Below are 13,870 nucleotides of genomic sequence, written 5' to 3' on the forward strand. Positions count from 1 at the left end.
GTAATAGTCTGTCGGGTGCACCAGGCTGGGGAGCGCCCTGGTGATATCCCTGATCCGGGCTCCAGGCAGACTACACACTTCCCTATGATGAGGGTCAGCTCTGCATATCGGGCCCTCTGTTCCTCTCAGAAGGGAATCCCCTACTACAATGACCCTTCTTTCTTTCTTAACAGAGGCAGTCTTGAGGTGCAAAGTCGACTCCCTTTTCCTATGTGGCCTTGTGGGCTGGCCTTGCCCCACATTCTCACCTACCTCTCCTTCAAGATCCAGGGCCTCGAACCTATTATGGAGGGACACCTGGGGAAGCAGGGCAGGAAGGGGGGAGGGTTTCCCACGACGTCGACCCGGAACTCGCTTCCAACCCTCGTCGTCTTTTTGGTCCCCTACCTCTGCGCAACAGCTACAGGGCAGGGGCTGCCTCAGGCCATCCCCCTCTGTGTGAGAAGGCAGGGGGTCCTTCCCCTTTTGGGGGGTATCTCCCTGGAACTTGGCAGTGCTGGGGTAAAGGTTGGACTTGATGAGCTTAAAGGTCTTTTCTAACGTGGTTAATTCTATGGTTCTATGGTGGGGTGACCACCAAGGATTAGCTCAGGCAGGGGGACAGCTTCCCCACAGGGACCAAACCCCCCTTGGGAATACCAAAGTCCCCATGGGAAGCATCCTTCTGGGAGAAGAAGGGATCAACCTCATGCTCAGGGTCCAGCTGGGGATGCGGGAGGTTTGGGGTCCCCAACACCCCCTCCAGCCCCGGTCACTTCACCTCCCTGACAGCACGGGGGGGATGCTCCTGACACAGCACCCAGCAACAGGCACGGGGTCCCCCTGTGTCCCAGCTGCAGCATCCCTCCCAGGCTGGTCCCCAGCACCTGGGACACAGCCGCATCCCACGCTGACAAAGTGCTTCCTGCCACAGGGAAGAGCAGGAGCTGAGCTCACAGCCAGGGAGTGCCTGGGGCTGGGGAGCAGACAGGGGATTCGGAGTGAAATGATCCTGAGGGAGGTGGGAGAGGAAGGAGAGAGGAGAAAGAAAAGACAGAAGAGAGAGGGGAGAAAAAAAGGAAAAAAAAAGGACAAAAAGAAAGGAGAAAAAAAGAAAAAGAGAAAAAGAGAAAAGAAAGAAAAAAGAAAAAGAGAAAAAGAAAAAAAGAAAGGAAAAAAGAGGGGAAAAAAGAGAAAAAGGGAAAGAAAAAAAAGAAAAAAGAAAGGATAAAAGAGGAAAAAAAAGAAGAAAAAAAGAGAGAAAAAAGGAAAAAAAAGAAAAAGAGAGAAAAACAGAAAAGGAAAAAGGAAAAAGAAAAAAAGAAAAAAGAAAAAAGAGAAAAGAGAAAGAAGAGAAAAGAGAAAAAGAGACTAAAAAGAGATTGAAAAAAAAAAGAGAAAAAGGAAAAAAGAAAAAGGAAAAAGGAAAAAAAGGGGAAAAAAGAAAAAAGATAAAAAGAGGGAAAAGAGGGAAAAGAGGGAAAAGAGGGAAAAGAGGGAAAAGAGGGAAAAGAGGGAAAAGAGGGAAAAGAGGGAAAAGAGGGAAAAGAGGGAAAAGAGGGAAAAGAGGGAAAAGAGGGAAAAGAGGGAAAAGAGAAAAAAGAGGAAAAAAAGAGGAAAAAGAGGGAAAAGAGGGAAAACAGGAAAAGAGGGAAAAGAGGAAAAGAAAAGAGGATGCTGGCAGCTTCCACACCCCCAAATCCGCACACCCTCGCCCAGATGCCAGGGCGATGGGCTCCCACCATGAGCTAGCAGCCACCGTGGGGCACAACCCCCTTGTGCCTCTGGGTGCCTGCTCTGCAGCCAGCCCGGCCCCAGGAATGCCGATGTGGGAACGGGTCCGGCTCCCCAGCCCGCTTGGGAGCGGGTGCTTGGCACCAGGAACTCCATTTACAGCTCAGGAAGGAGATGGGAGCTCAGGTGGGTTCCCTAAAGGGATCCATGGGCAAGCGTCCGGTCAGTGCGGGGCGCACGGGCAGGATGGGGACAGGGATGGGGATGGGTTGGTTGAGGGCAGTGGAGAGGACAAAGCCTCCGTTCTATGCCTGAGGAATGGGGGACACGGGAAGGTTGAGCTGATCCCGTAAATGGGGACACAGCGAGGCACATCCATGGGCACAGCGAGCCTCAGCATGGCTCAGGTCATTGGGATATCCTCTCCAGGGCAGACCAAAAACCAGGAGACCCAAGGAAACAAAGGGCAAGATGTGTCTTCTTCTTCAGTACAAGGAAGGAGGAAAAACACCACCAGGGTGGTTTTGGAGGCCAACAACGTCTCTTAGTACCAGAAGAAAGAAGACTTGAGGTCTTAACATGGTCCCACTAGCCCAGGGGATAAGGTAGACCTGGCAGCTGGCACAAGACAGCAGTTGAGATGGCCAAGGCTCTCTGACACAGCCAGTCTTGGTGTCTTGGGTGCTGGGGGCTACCCTGGGTGCCGTTATGGATTGCTTTGGGTGCCACGGATAACATGGAAGCTCTTAGGTGCAGTGTCTTGGGTGCCATAGACTTGTTTCTTGCACCACATGGGTGTGGGCAGTGGGAAAAGGAGCATTTCAGCCCCAACAGCCCTATCAGCTGCAGCAGGCAGGAAGCCACATGGGGCTGTGCCTTCCGCTATGGAAAAGAGGCCAGGATACAACCACTCCATGCAGGATCATGGCAGGGACACCCAGCACCCCTTCCTCAGCCCCAGTACTTACTGGTTCCTCTCCAGCATCAAGATGAGCTCTTTGCCCTCAGCCTTCACGGCCACCTTTGCCCGGGCAGGCACCTATGGAGGAGACAAAGGAGGGATGGGATTAGGAAAGGCAGAACCTGGGATGCAGCCACCTCAGGGTTTACCCATCCCACTGCCGGCCTTGTTACTGTAGGACCTACTGCTCCATTAGCACCACCGAGGGCAGTGGGAGCAATGGGTTTCGAGCATCATCATAGAATCCCAGCCTGGTTTGGGTTGGAAGGGACCTTAAAGCTCACCCAGCTCCAACCTCCTGCCAGGGGCAGGGACACCCAGGTTGCTCCTGGGAAAAGCAGGAGCTGGTTTTCCAGTTGGGAAAACGCAGTGGGAGCCACGTGCCACAGAGCATCAGTGGGGACACAGGGATCAGGAGCTCCCCAAGCATCCTCAGCCACTCTGCAAGGGACAATCCACACTGATCCACATCAACTCTCACCCCCCCCCAGAGCTCAGCCCCCTCGATTTGAGGTGATAATGGATCACAGTGCACACTGGGCTGCTCCCACCGGGCGCTGTCTCCTCTGCACATCCCTGTCCCCAGCATCCTCCTCTGCTCCCCAGCTCAGGGCACATTCCTGCCTCCTCCCTGTGGATCTGCTCCACGTACTCCATACCCCGCCTCAAGCCTCTGGAAGGTGAGAAATAAACCTTCCTGCTTGATTTCCCCATGAATTCCCAGCCTAACAGGGGATAAAGGAGGATTCACACCGAGATTCACCCTGCAAGGATGGGGGTGAGACAGCAAATCCCAACTCTGCTGGCAGCTTCCCCTGGGAAAGGCAGCAAGAGAGAACTGATGTGGGGTATGGACAAGGGCCTGTAGGGCCAGGCCAAGGGGAATGGCTTGAACCTGCCCGAGGGGAGACTGAGATGAGCTCTTAGGCAGAAGCTCTTCCCTGGGAGGGTGCTGAGGTGCTGGCACAGGGTGCTCCGTGGCAGGGGTTGGAACTGGATGAGCTTTAAGGTCCCTTCCAACCCAAACCATCCATGATCCTATGTGGGATACGTGCTGGGAGCATCACACGAGCATCCTAAGCAGGGTCTCTGCGCGCTCCATCCCACCAGGGATCCTGAGCCAGTGCAAAGAGCCTCATCCCTGCAGAAGCAGGTCCCTGGGGGGCTCACCCCCTCCCGTGCACCCTTGTGGGGGTATGGATAGAACCAGCAACCACCCAGGCACCGGATAACCGCACCGCTACGAGCACCAGGGGCACTGGGAGGAAACGGCTGACTCAGCTTCCCCAGGATGCTGGTGGTTTTACTCACTCCCTCCCTTTGGAGGGTGTTAAATAGGAGCCCAACGCAGGGATCCACACCAGCGCGGCCGCCTGCACGTGACAGGATGGGCTGGAGCCCAAGAGCCCTCCTACGATGTCCCCATGTCCCTTCCCCACCTCCAGGACACCACAGCATCACCCTGCCTCCTGTTCATGGCCCGGCCGGCGCAGCTGGCTCCATCTCCCACCCTTGATCCCTCCCCATCCATGACGGATGCAGGATGCTGCCAGCCCTCAGCCCCGTGCTCCGTATCCATTGCAGGGCCCTGGCTGTGAGCTGGTGAGGTTTTCCCTGCTCCAGAGGGAAAGGGCAGAGGAAGGAGCTCACTCCACAAGGCTCTGGCTTCGCCTGCTGGGAACATCACAGGGCTCTGCAGGGATGCAGCAGGGTGGGGGTGAAGTTGGGTGATCCCCAGCTTGGGCTAAACCAGAGGTCAGATCCTGCTGCCCCTGCTCGTCCCTATGGAGACGGAAGGCAAGGCTTTGCAGCCCAGTCCTCATCCCCATGGGTACCGGGGAGACTGGGGACCTCCAGCCTGGCAGCCCCAAGGCCACCGTCCTGGGGACCATCATGCTTATAAAGGGCAGCATCACTGGATGGAGCATCTTGGGGTGTAGAGCAGCCGGGTACCACCACAGCTGCACCCTAGGACGTGGGGTTTATGCTCCCCCCAAAACCGAGCTCTAGACACGGATGTACCCCATTAAGCAGCTCAAATTGACCACGGGGATGGGAGCCCCGGTCCTGGACCCCAGCCAGGGGCCCTGTGTGCTGAGGGAGGCGCTGGGCTCCCTCCTGCAGCCACGGTGGGAACGGGCTGTATTTTTAGAACATGATCTTATCCAAACATCCCTCCGTGGCCAAACATGGTCTGGGCCATGGGACGCTTTTCCTGCCGATTCCCCTCTTTCCCCTCCTCTTGCCCCCCCTTCCTCCAGGCCTCTCGCTCCCCTCTCTGATCTCCCTAACACCAGCTCCCCGCAGCCCATCTCCTCCTCCTCCGCCTCCTTCCCAATCCCTGCCGGCTCCTTCCCTTCCCGGGTTTGAATTCCCCAGCAATTACTCCCTGCCTCGACTTAAGGGCCTTTACTGGCAAAATGCTCTTTCCCAGCTGCTGTCTTAAAGGGATATGTGTGTGTGTGTGTACGGGGTTATCCCGGCATTCCCAGCTCCCTGTGTAAGCATTGTCCCACATCCCAAACTGCCAAAGGCTGGAAAACAAACCGCTTCCAATGGGGTCTGTGTTCAACCCCATTGATGTTCGATGAGGTGTTCTCTCTTCCCCGTGCCTCAGTTTCCCCTGAGAGCACATGGAGAGGTGGGGGGGGGGACATGAACAGCAGGAAAAAGAGGGAGAAGGAGGATGCAGGAATCACTCGTGCCAGGAAGGAGTCAAACAGCCCCACTTTAAGGCCAGGAAAGGCCATTGCATGAGTTAAACATAGGTCATTTTGCCTTAAGCATCACTAGTGGGTGCTTGGGTCCCCAGGAGCTGCTGGCCAAGAGGCTGTGCATCGGGAATAAGCAGGGATCAGCACCTTCCTGGGCTCCAGCATCATTCTGGGCTCCAGAATCACCCCAAGCTCCATCACCATCCCAGGCTCCATCACCATCCCGGGCTCCATCACCATCCCGGGCTCCATCACCACCATCCCAGGCTCCATCACCATCCCGGGCTCCATCATCACCCCAGGCTCCATCACCATCCCGGGCTCCATTATCACCCCAGGCTCCATCACCACCCTGGTCTCCATCATCACCCCAGGCTCCATCATCACCCCAGGCTCCATCACCATCTCGGTCTCCATCACCACCCCAGGCTCCATCACCACCCCAGGTTCCATCACCACCCCGGGCTCCATCACCATCCCAGGCTCCATCACCACCCCAGGCTCCATCACCACCCCAGGTTCCATCACCACCCCGGGCTCCATCACCACCCCGGGCTCCATCACCATCCCAGGCTCCATCACCACCCCAGGTTCCATCACCACCCCGGGCTCCATCACCACCCCAGGCTCCATCACCACCCCGGGCTCCATCACCATCCCGGGCTCCATCACCATCCCAGGCTCCATCACCACCCCAGGCTCCATCACCCTCCGCAGCTCCAGCATCATCCCAGGTTCCCCCACCATCCTGGGCTCCAGCACCTTCCTCTCCCACCCAAACACCACCTCCTTTCTCCAGCAGCCCCAAAGGGATGCACTGGTCCCCACCATCGGCTGCACGGAACCAGAGCTCAGCCCTGGCTGGATGTGGATGTGGTGGCCTCTCTCCAGAGCATCCCAGCAAAGCCCAGTCCCACCGAGGGCTGGGATACAGCTGGGATGGATGCACCCTGGCCTTGACCCAGCCTGGAGCAGCACAGAGACCCATTGGGCTGAGCCTGAGTCTGTTTTCTTGTTTCAATGCACTGATCACACAAACCACAGCGGAGGCCAAGGGGTTGTGCTGCTCTTCAAGGGGGAAATGATCTCTGCTTCCCTCCTCCATCCTTGCTGGAAAGCTCCCATTGCCCTGCAGCCCCCAGGAGCGGGCTCAAGGAGCACTGAGCTCCTTGGGACATCACGAGTTAAGCCAAAAGCCACAACCAAATCACAGCCCGGCCATCTGCTTGGTCCCATAAGCCCTCATTTCCTAAGTAAACCCATGCAGGCCTGGGTGTAAAGAGGAAGACGGGGTCTGGAGTTACCAGGAGATGCTCCCCAGAGGATTTGGAGATGGGTTTTGCAGCTGGAGCATCAATGGATGAGCCAGGTCCTCCCCAGGCAGCTGGATCCGAGCGGCAGAGTTTGGGTTGGAAGAGCAAGGTTGGATGGGGCTTGGAGCAAGCTGCTCCAGTGGAAGGTGTCCCTGCAGGGGTTGGAGCTGGAGGAGCTTTAAGGTCCCTTCCAACACAAACCAGGCTGGGATTCTGTGATGCTATAACACAGCTTGTACTGAATGCACACCGGGATCGGGATCCAAGAGCTCAAGGACAGGAAAAGCATCCCAGGAGCAGCCAGCTCCACGGGAGCCAGGGGTACGGAGGGCAGAGGCAGGAATTGGGTTGTTCCAAAGCCAACTTGGCTCAGGGAGCACACCAGGCTTTGCTCAGCGCTGCCACACCTTGCGAGGGGAAAAGGGCTTCCCTGCAGGAAACAGATGGCAGGAGAACGTGTCCTCGGCAGCTGCAGCCCACCCAAACCATGGGTGTCCTCTCCTCCCTTCCTCCTCCGGAGCTGGGCTGGGATCCCACACGTGTGTGATGCTCCCCGGGGTTATTTATCATGGAACCACAGGACCACGGAGCTGTTTGGGTTGGAAGGGACCTTAAAGCTCACCCAGCTCCAACCCCTGCCACGGGCAGGGACAGGCAGGCTGGTGGGTCCCAAAGGACCTCTGTGCTTTAAGGTTGAATACCGGCAGGACACCCAAGCACAACCTCCATGCCCTCCTCTGAAGGGCTGGAAAAGCCCATGGTCAGCGCCCCACATCCTTCACTTCGCATCCCGAGCCAGGGGAAGGAGCAGGAGGAGGATGCAGGGGGGCAGGATCCCACCCCAAGGCAGCAGCAAGGAGGGAGCTGTTTGCAATCAGGGTCCCCACGACCTCCTCCATGGCCTCTCACAAATCACTTCCATGTGTGCTGGGAGCCGAGGAGCCCGCGGGGAGCTCAGCCCCTAACAATAGGAGAGAGGAGGGCGTCGAGGGGGGAGGCAGCGCCGTGCCAGCCCTCACACGATGGGACCGCAGGGCCACCGCCACCATCCTCCTCCTCGTCCCACTGGGAGGAAGGAAAGGAGGCGCAGCGGTGTCCCCAGGGACCATGGGCCAGCGCGCAGCATCCCACCTGCAGGGAAGGGATGAAGGAGCGTCGGGGCTGTCACAAGCCATCATTCCACGCACTGGGATGCTGCCTCCTGGCAAAGTCCCACCCGGGAAGCCCAGCTTGGATTGCTGACAGCAACCACACAGCCCTGTTTATTCCCAGGATCTTTGCTGGAGAGCAGGAGGAGACAGGGTGGGGATGGGGTGGATTAAATAGAGCCTAAAGATACACCCAGCAGCAGCACAAGGACAGAATGCATTGTGCTGGGGCTCTGTCCACAAGCAGGGAGCACGCTCATCCCTTACCCCATCCTTTGGTTGCCACCATCCTGCCTGCTTGAAGCCCCCCCACCCTTCCTCTCCCCTCCTTTCCCCTGCTCCGAGGAACAGGAGCCTCCTTGTTCCAGGCTGCTGGGAGCCAGGGGATGCAGAGCAGACGCCAGGAAGTGCTCCGGGTCCTGCCCAGCCATCCCGGCCCAGGGTTCCCGGGGTGATTCCCGAAATGCCCATGGTCTGCATCCACCCAGCACCATTTGGACACTGGGAGTGTAAATACACCTCCTGCTGCCATGTGCTCCCCATCCCAAGTGCCTTCCAACCCATATATACACCAACGTGGGGCTGCTAGAAGGGAGGGGACATTGCTAAAGGCTGAGCACAGCATCCCCAATGTGAGGGGCTATTTCAGGTGCCAGAGAAGGGCCATTCCCAGCACTGACTATTCCCAGCAGCGCATCTGCTCGGCCCCAACACAAAGCTGGATCCTGCGACCATCCCATTGGTGATCATTGTGCTGGGAAGGGATTGGATCCATCCCAAAGGAGACCGCAGCTCCCAGCACCTCCTTGCTGTGGGGTATGGGGATCAGCTGCAATGGGCAGCTGTGGAGCTGGTGGCCCCAGGGCCAAGCACTAAACCCAGGCCAGGGGCACCAGAGCATCTCTGAAGGGAGATATGGAGATGGTGAGGTGACAGCAGAGACATCCTGGGAAGAGATGGCACCTCATTCCCACAGCCTGCACCCAGCCTCTCTGCAGAATCCCCAAGGACATCACACTTCGATCCTTTAGCTCATGCTGTTGGTCCATCCAACCTGGCCAAGCCATCGGTCTGACAGATTACCTCCATCTCCTCCCTCCAAAGCTCCCAGCTCCTTTCGGCCCCCCTTGCAGATCTCACCCATCCTCCCTCCTGCCCAATGGTTATAACCACATCTAATGGGATCCTGCCAACACAGCATGGAATCCCAGCCTGGTTTGGGTTAGAAAGGACCTTAAATCCCATCCAGCTCCAACCTGTGCCACGGGCAGGGACCCCTTCCACTGGAGCAGCTTGCTCCAAGCCCCTGTGTCCAACCTGGCCTTGAACACTGCCAGGGATGGGGCAGCCACAGCTTCTCTGGGCACCCTGTGCCAGCGCCTCAGCACCCTCCCAGGGAAGAGCTTCTGCCTAAGAGCTCAGCTCAGTCTCCCCTCTGGCAGGTTAAAGCCATTCCCCTTGGCCTGTCCCTACATCCCTTGTCCCAAAGCCCCTCTCCAGCTTTCCTGCACCCCTTCAGGCACTGGAGCTGCTCTCAGGTCTCCCCTTCAGGAGCCTTCCCTTGTCCAGGCTGCCCCAGCCCAACACCCTGCTCATGCAAACTCAACACCTCCATTTGAATCCCACCATGCAGAGCTCCAGGCCCAGGACCCATCTGCACAGGGCAGTGCAGAGGAACCATTTCTGCTCTTACCTTCTCACCCAGGCTGACGGCTCGTCTGGTCCGGTCCCTGAGGAGCCAGTGAGGGGTGACCCGCTCCCCATGGGGTGCTGGCCCTGGGAAGGAGAAGACCTGGTGAGCACATGAACACACCATGCCAGACCCTGAGAGCAGGAGCTGCTCCATAGACACCTCCAGGGGGTTAAGGAGCAGAGCTGAGGACTCCAGCCAACAACCAGTGCCACCTCTTAGGTGTCCCTGGGGCATGGACACCAGGTTGAAGCCAAAGCATCACCCTTTCCGCATGCCAGCATCCTCATTGCTGGCCCAGCCTTGCGCCTGGAAGCCCTCAGGAGCATTTCTACCTACCCAGATCCCAAAAGTGACCTAAATGCCCCTAAACCCTGAGAAGCAGCCAGCACGTGGATGGCATCCCCTTTGCCACCACCAACCAATGCAGGCAAACTGCACCAAGCATCGCAGAGCAAGCAAGCGCAGGGTGGCAGCGCATCCTTCCCCTGCTCCATCACTCCCAAATCACACAAAAGCTTCCCTATTTCAGCTCTTTTCCTTTGTCTTTATGCTTTCACACCATTGATCATCATCATTTACGGGGTGAGGAAGCACAGTTTGACCCCCTCCAGAAGTCAAACCATCATCTTCCCAACCAGTGCTGGGCTCAGGCAGGGAGCTGAGGAGCTAAAATAGCAGCAGCACATCATGGGTTCGTCTTGAGCCATCCCAGCTCCCCCAGGCAGAGCAGAACAAGCAATTCCTTGGCTCCATCAGACACAGACAGGCTTTCTAAGAGGTTTTTTTTCCTCTCCTAAACAATGTGGCTGTATTGGATTGCAGCAGAGAGAGCAGCTACCGAGGGCTTAAGGCTGGACAACAGCAGAAACAGAAGCGATGCTGCAGGGAGATGAGGTCGAGCAAAACCATCCCGGGCTGGAGCCTTGCGCCAAGCCAAATGTTGTCAGTGGACACTTGGATCGAATCCTCTTCCCCAGCAAAGGGTGAAGTTATTTACTAAGGGAGTGGAATAACAGGGCTTAGGGCTTCAGTGTTTTATGTGCTTGTTTTGGTTCCCTGTGCAATGACTGGGGGGGGATTTGGCTTCATCACAGAACCCCAGCCTGGTTTGTGCTGAAGGGACCTTAAAGCTCCTCCAGCTCCAACCCCTGCCACGGGCAGGGACCCCTTCCACTAGAGCAGCTTGCTCCAAGCCCCTGTGTCCAACCTGGCCTTGAACACTGCCAGGGATGGGGCAGCGACAGCTTCTCTGGGCACCCTGTGCCAGCGCCTCAGCACCCTCCCAGGGAAGAGCTTCTGCCTAAGAGCTCATCTCAGTCTCCCCTCGGGCAGGTTCAAGCCATTCCCCTTGGCCTATCCCTACATCCCTTGTCCCAAGCCCCTCTCCAGCTTTCCTGCAGCCCCTTTAGGCACTGGAATATGGTTGGATTTGTAGGGCAGGAATTGCAGATGGAGTGTTTAACGTGACCGAGGTACCCCGCCACGCGCCCGCCGCTATCGCACAGTGGCATTTAATCAGCTTTCCTTATATATAGCATGCAATCAGATTCCAGGAATAACTGCAGATAAGGTGGTGGCACCATCCCAGCTCCCTTCTCCCGACAGCAGGAATGAGGGGCCTCCAACCCCCCAACCGCAACCACCTGATGGGGAAACTGAGGCACGGCTGTGATTTGTGCTCAGCTCCGGTGGGATTTGCTGCCTTCCCATTACACAAAAAGGTTGGGGAAAGAAATCCCAAATCCTATGTTTCCTGCTGCAGATCCCATCGTTCTCCCACGCTGTCCAGGGAGAGGACGGGACACGAGTTCTGCAGGAATTACTGGGCTGGGCTTTGAGCCACGTCCTAAAATCCTCTCGGTTCTTCTATTTCCTTGCTGGTTTGGATGGAGCTTTTTGCTGGGAATCAAAGACACTCGGAGCATGGGATAGGGCCTTAACAATCTAAGTCAAACAAACCCAAACACGAAGCAGAGGGGTTCTCCCACCACCCCCCTCTCTTGTATTTCCTGGAAAACTCTCATTCCCAGCCCTTTCTGTGTCGGGAACAGCCCTGCTTTGGCGCTTGGGATGTTTGCACTGCTGCGTTCGGAGGATGCCGGAGCTCCGAGAAGCGGGCACCGTTCCCACCCGTTCCTCCTCTCTGCTTTATCCAAACAGATCCCGGCTCCCACCACCCTCCCTGCTGCTCTCCCCGCCCGCACGGGTCTATCCTGGAGTCGCTGGAAAACTGAGCAGGGAAGCTCGGGAGTGCAAAACAGCCGGCATGAAAAGGGTGCTGTGCGGGGAGAAGCATCGGCCCCAGCTTCGTGGTGGGGCTGTGGATGGAATTAGGGATGGGGAAGATTGGATACAAGGGGATCACCCCAACCTGGTACCCCCCAGGTGATAGGAACATCGCGGGGGGGAATAGTGTTATTTCCTCAACAGCAGAAAAAGCCACGTTTCACCCTAAAACACACACCAGCAACACAACCACCCCCAGCGCCTTCCGAAGGGCCACTGCCCACAGCCAGATCTATAGCGGGGGACTCTCGGGAGGGGGACATGGGGGGGTCCCCACTTTTCGGGGGCGAGGAGCCGCTCCCAGCCCTCCCATCCCGACCGGACCATATAGAGTCAAAAGCGCAGCGCTGGAACGGGATGGGGCAGCGAAAGGAGGATTTAGGGGGCACAGTGAAGCCAAGGAACCCCTCAGGCATCATCTCCACATCCATGCACACACCCCCCCCCCCCATGCCTTTACCTGCGGGTCCCGCGGCCCCCGCCGGGGCGAGCAGCAGCACCGGTAGCACCAATAACGCCAGGACGTAGCCGGGGCTCCCCAAAACCTTGTCCCCGCGGCGGGGGGCACCGGGCCCGGCCATGCCGCTGCCCGCGGCCGTCACCGTGGCGCCCGCCGCCCGCCCCGGGCCGGAGCCCCCGTGCCCGAGCGGCGGCTGGAGGCGGCTGGGGCGGGCGGCGGAGGGAGGGAGGGAGGGAGGGAAGGGGCCGGCATTGTTCGCCCTTATTTATTGCTGCGGTTCTTGGCCCAGCCCGGCCGCGTAATGAGAACCAGAGCGGAGGCGAGCGCGGCCCCCGGGCTCCCCCCCGGCCGCATCCCTGCGGGCCACGAGGGATGGGGAAGCGGGGAAAAGGGGTTTGGGAACCCGCATCCGCCAGCCCGGCAGGGGAAGAGGGGCAGGGAGGCGGCTGGGAGCGTCGGGACACGGCAGGGCCGGGGTTAATGCTCGTGGGATTCGGGCTTCAGGGCGGTCAAAGAGGAGGGAGGCTCGGCTCAACGGTGATGCCATGTAGAGACACATGGAGGCACGGGGGTAGGGGGACACACGGACACGTGGACATACAGACATGTAGATATACACAGGGACATGGGGACAGACAGAGCCACAGGGACACAGAAGCACAGCACAGGGACATGGGGACATGGGGACACGGGGGTATGGGGACACACGGACACGTGGACATACAGACATGTAGATATACACAGGGACATGGGGACACGCAGAGTTGTGGACACAGACGCACAGGCACAGTCACACAGACACATGGACACACGGGGCTATGGGGACACACGGAGACGTGGACATACAGACATGTAGACATACACAGGGACATGGGGACGCACAGAGACACAGTCACACAGACGCATGGACACACAGGGGTATGGGGACACATGGACACGTGGACATACAGACATGTAGATATACACAGGGACGTGGGGACAGACAGAGCCACAGGGACACAGGAGCACAGCACAGGGACATGGGGACACGCAGAGATGTGGACACAGACACACAGGCACAGTCACACAGACACATGGACACACAGGGGTATGGGGACACATGGACACGTGGACATGCAGGCACGTAGACATACACAGGGACATGGACACACAAAGACACAGTCACACAGACACATGGACACAAACACAACACAGGGACACACACAAACCCACAGAGACACGGATGCACATGGATGCACACAGATGCACATAGAGTCAGAGACACACACACGGACACACAGTGACACACGTGGACACACACAGACGTACACAGACGCCACTTTCTCTGCCCTTTTAGGTCCTTTTCTGGGGTCACCCATCCCTCTTCCCATCAGGATTCATCACTCGTTCTTAAAGTCCTACTAATAATACTGATTAACATTCACAATTAAAGCTTTGCAAATGATTTCACTCTAAGAGATGAGGACAGAAAATACCCTCACCCAACAGGCTGCAGGGACCTCTGGGGCCCCCTGCACTTTGGGAGAGGAAGGGATAGGATAGGATAGGATAGGATAGGATAGGATAGGATAGGATAGGATAG

At 57.6% G+C, this 13,870-nt stretch overlaps 1 protein-coding gene across 1 annotated transcript in view; it reads right to left on the reverse strand.

The window, feature by feature from the left end:
* Positions 1-12,488, reverse strand: part of ADAM33 (ADAM metallopeptidase domain 33) — a 34,227-nt gene extending 21,739 nt beyond the window's left edge. The window contains exons 1-3 of the mRNA XM_061441001.1: positions 12,289-12,488; positions 9,543-9,625; positions 2,682-2,752 (exon numbers count right to left, since the gene is read on the reverse strand). Coding sequence (XP_061296985.1) covers positions 2,682-2,752; positions 9,543-9,625; positions 12,289-12,409 — 275 coding nt within the window. The 5' untranslated portion in view covers positions 12,410-12,488. The remainder of the gene's footprint in view (positions 1-2,681; positions 2,753-9,542; positions 9,626-12,288) is intronic.
* Positions 12,489-13,870: the final 1,382 nt, after the last annotated feature.

Source organism: Pezoporus flaviventris, unplaced genomic scaffold (genome assembly GCF_033815535.1).
Source record: "Pezoporus flaviventris isolate CSIRO_AGI_PZ_B2104156 unplaced genomic scaffold, CSIRO_AGI_Pfla_v1 ptg000188l, whole genome shotgun sequence".
In the NCBI taxonomy this organism is placed as follows: Eukaryota; Metazoa; Chordata; class Aves; order Psittaciformes; family Psittacidae; genus Pezoporus; species Pezoporus flaviventris.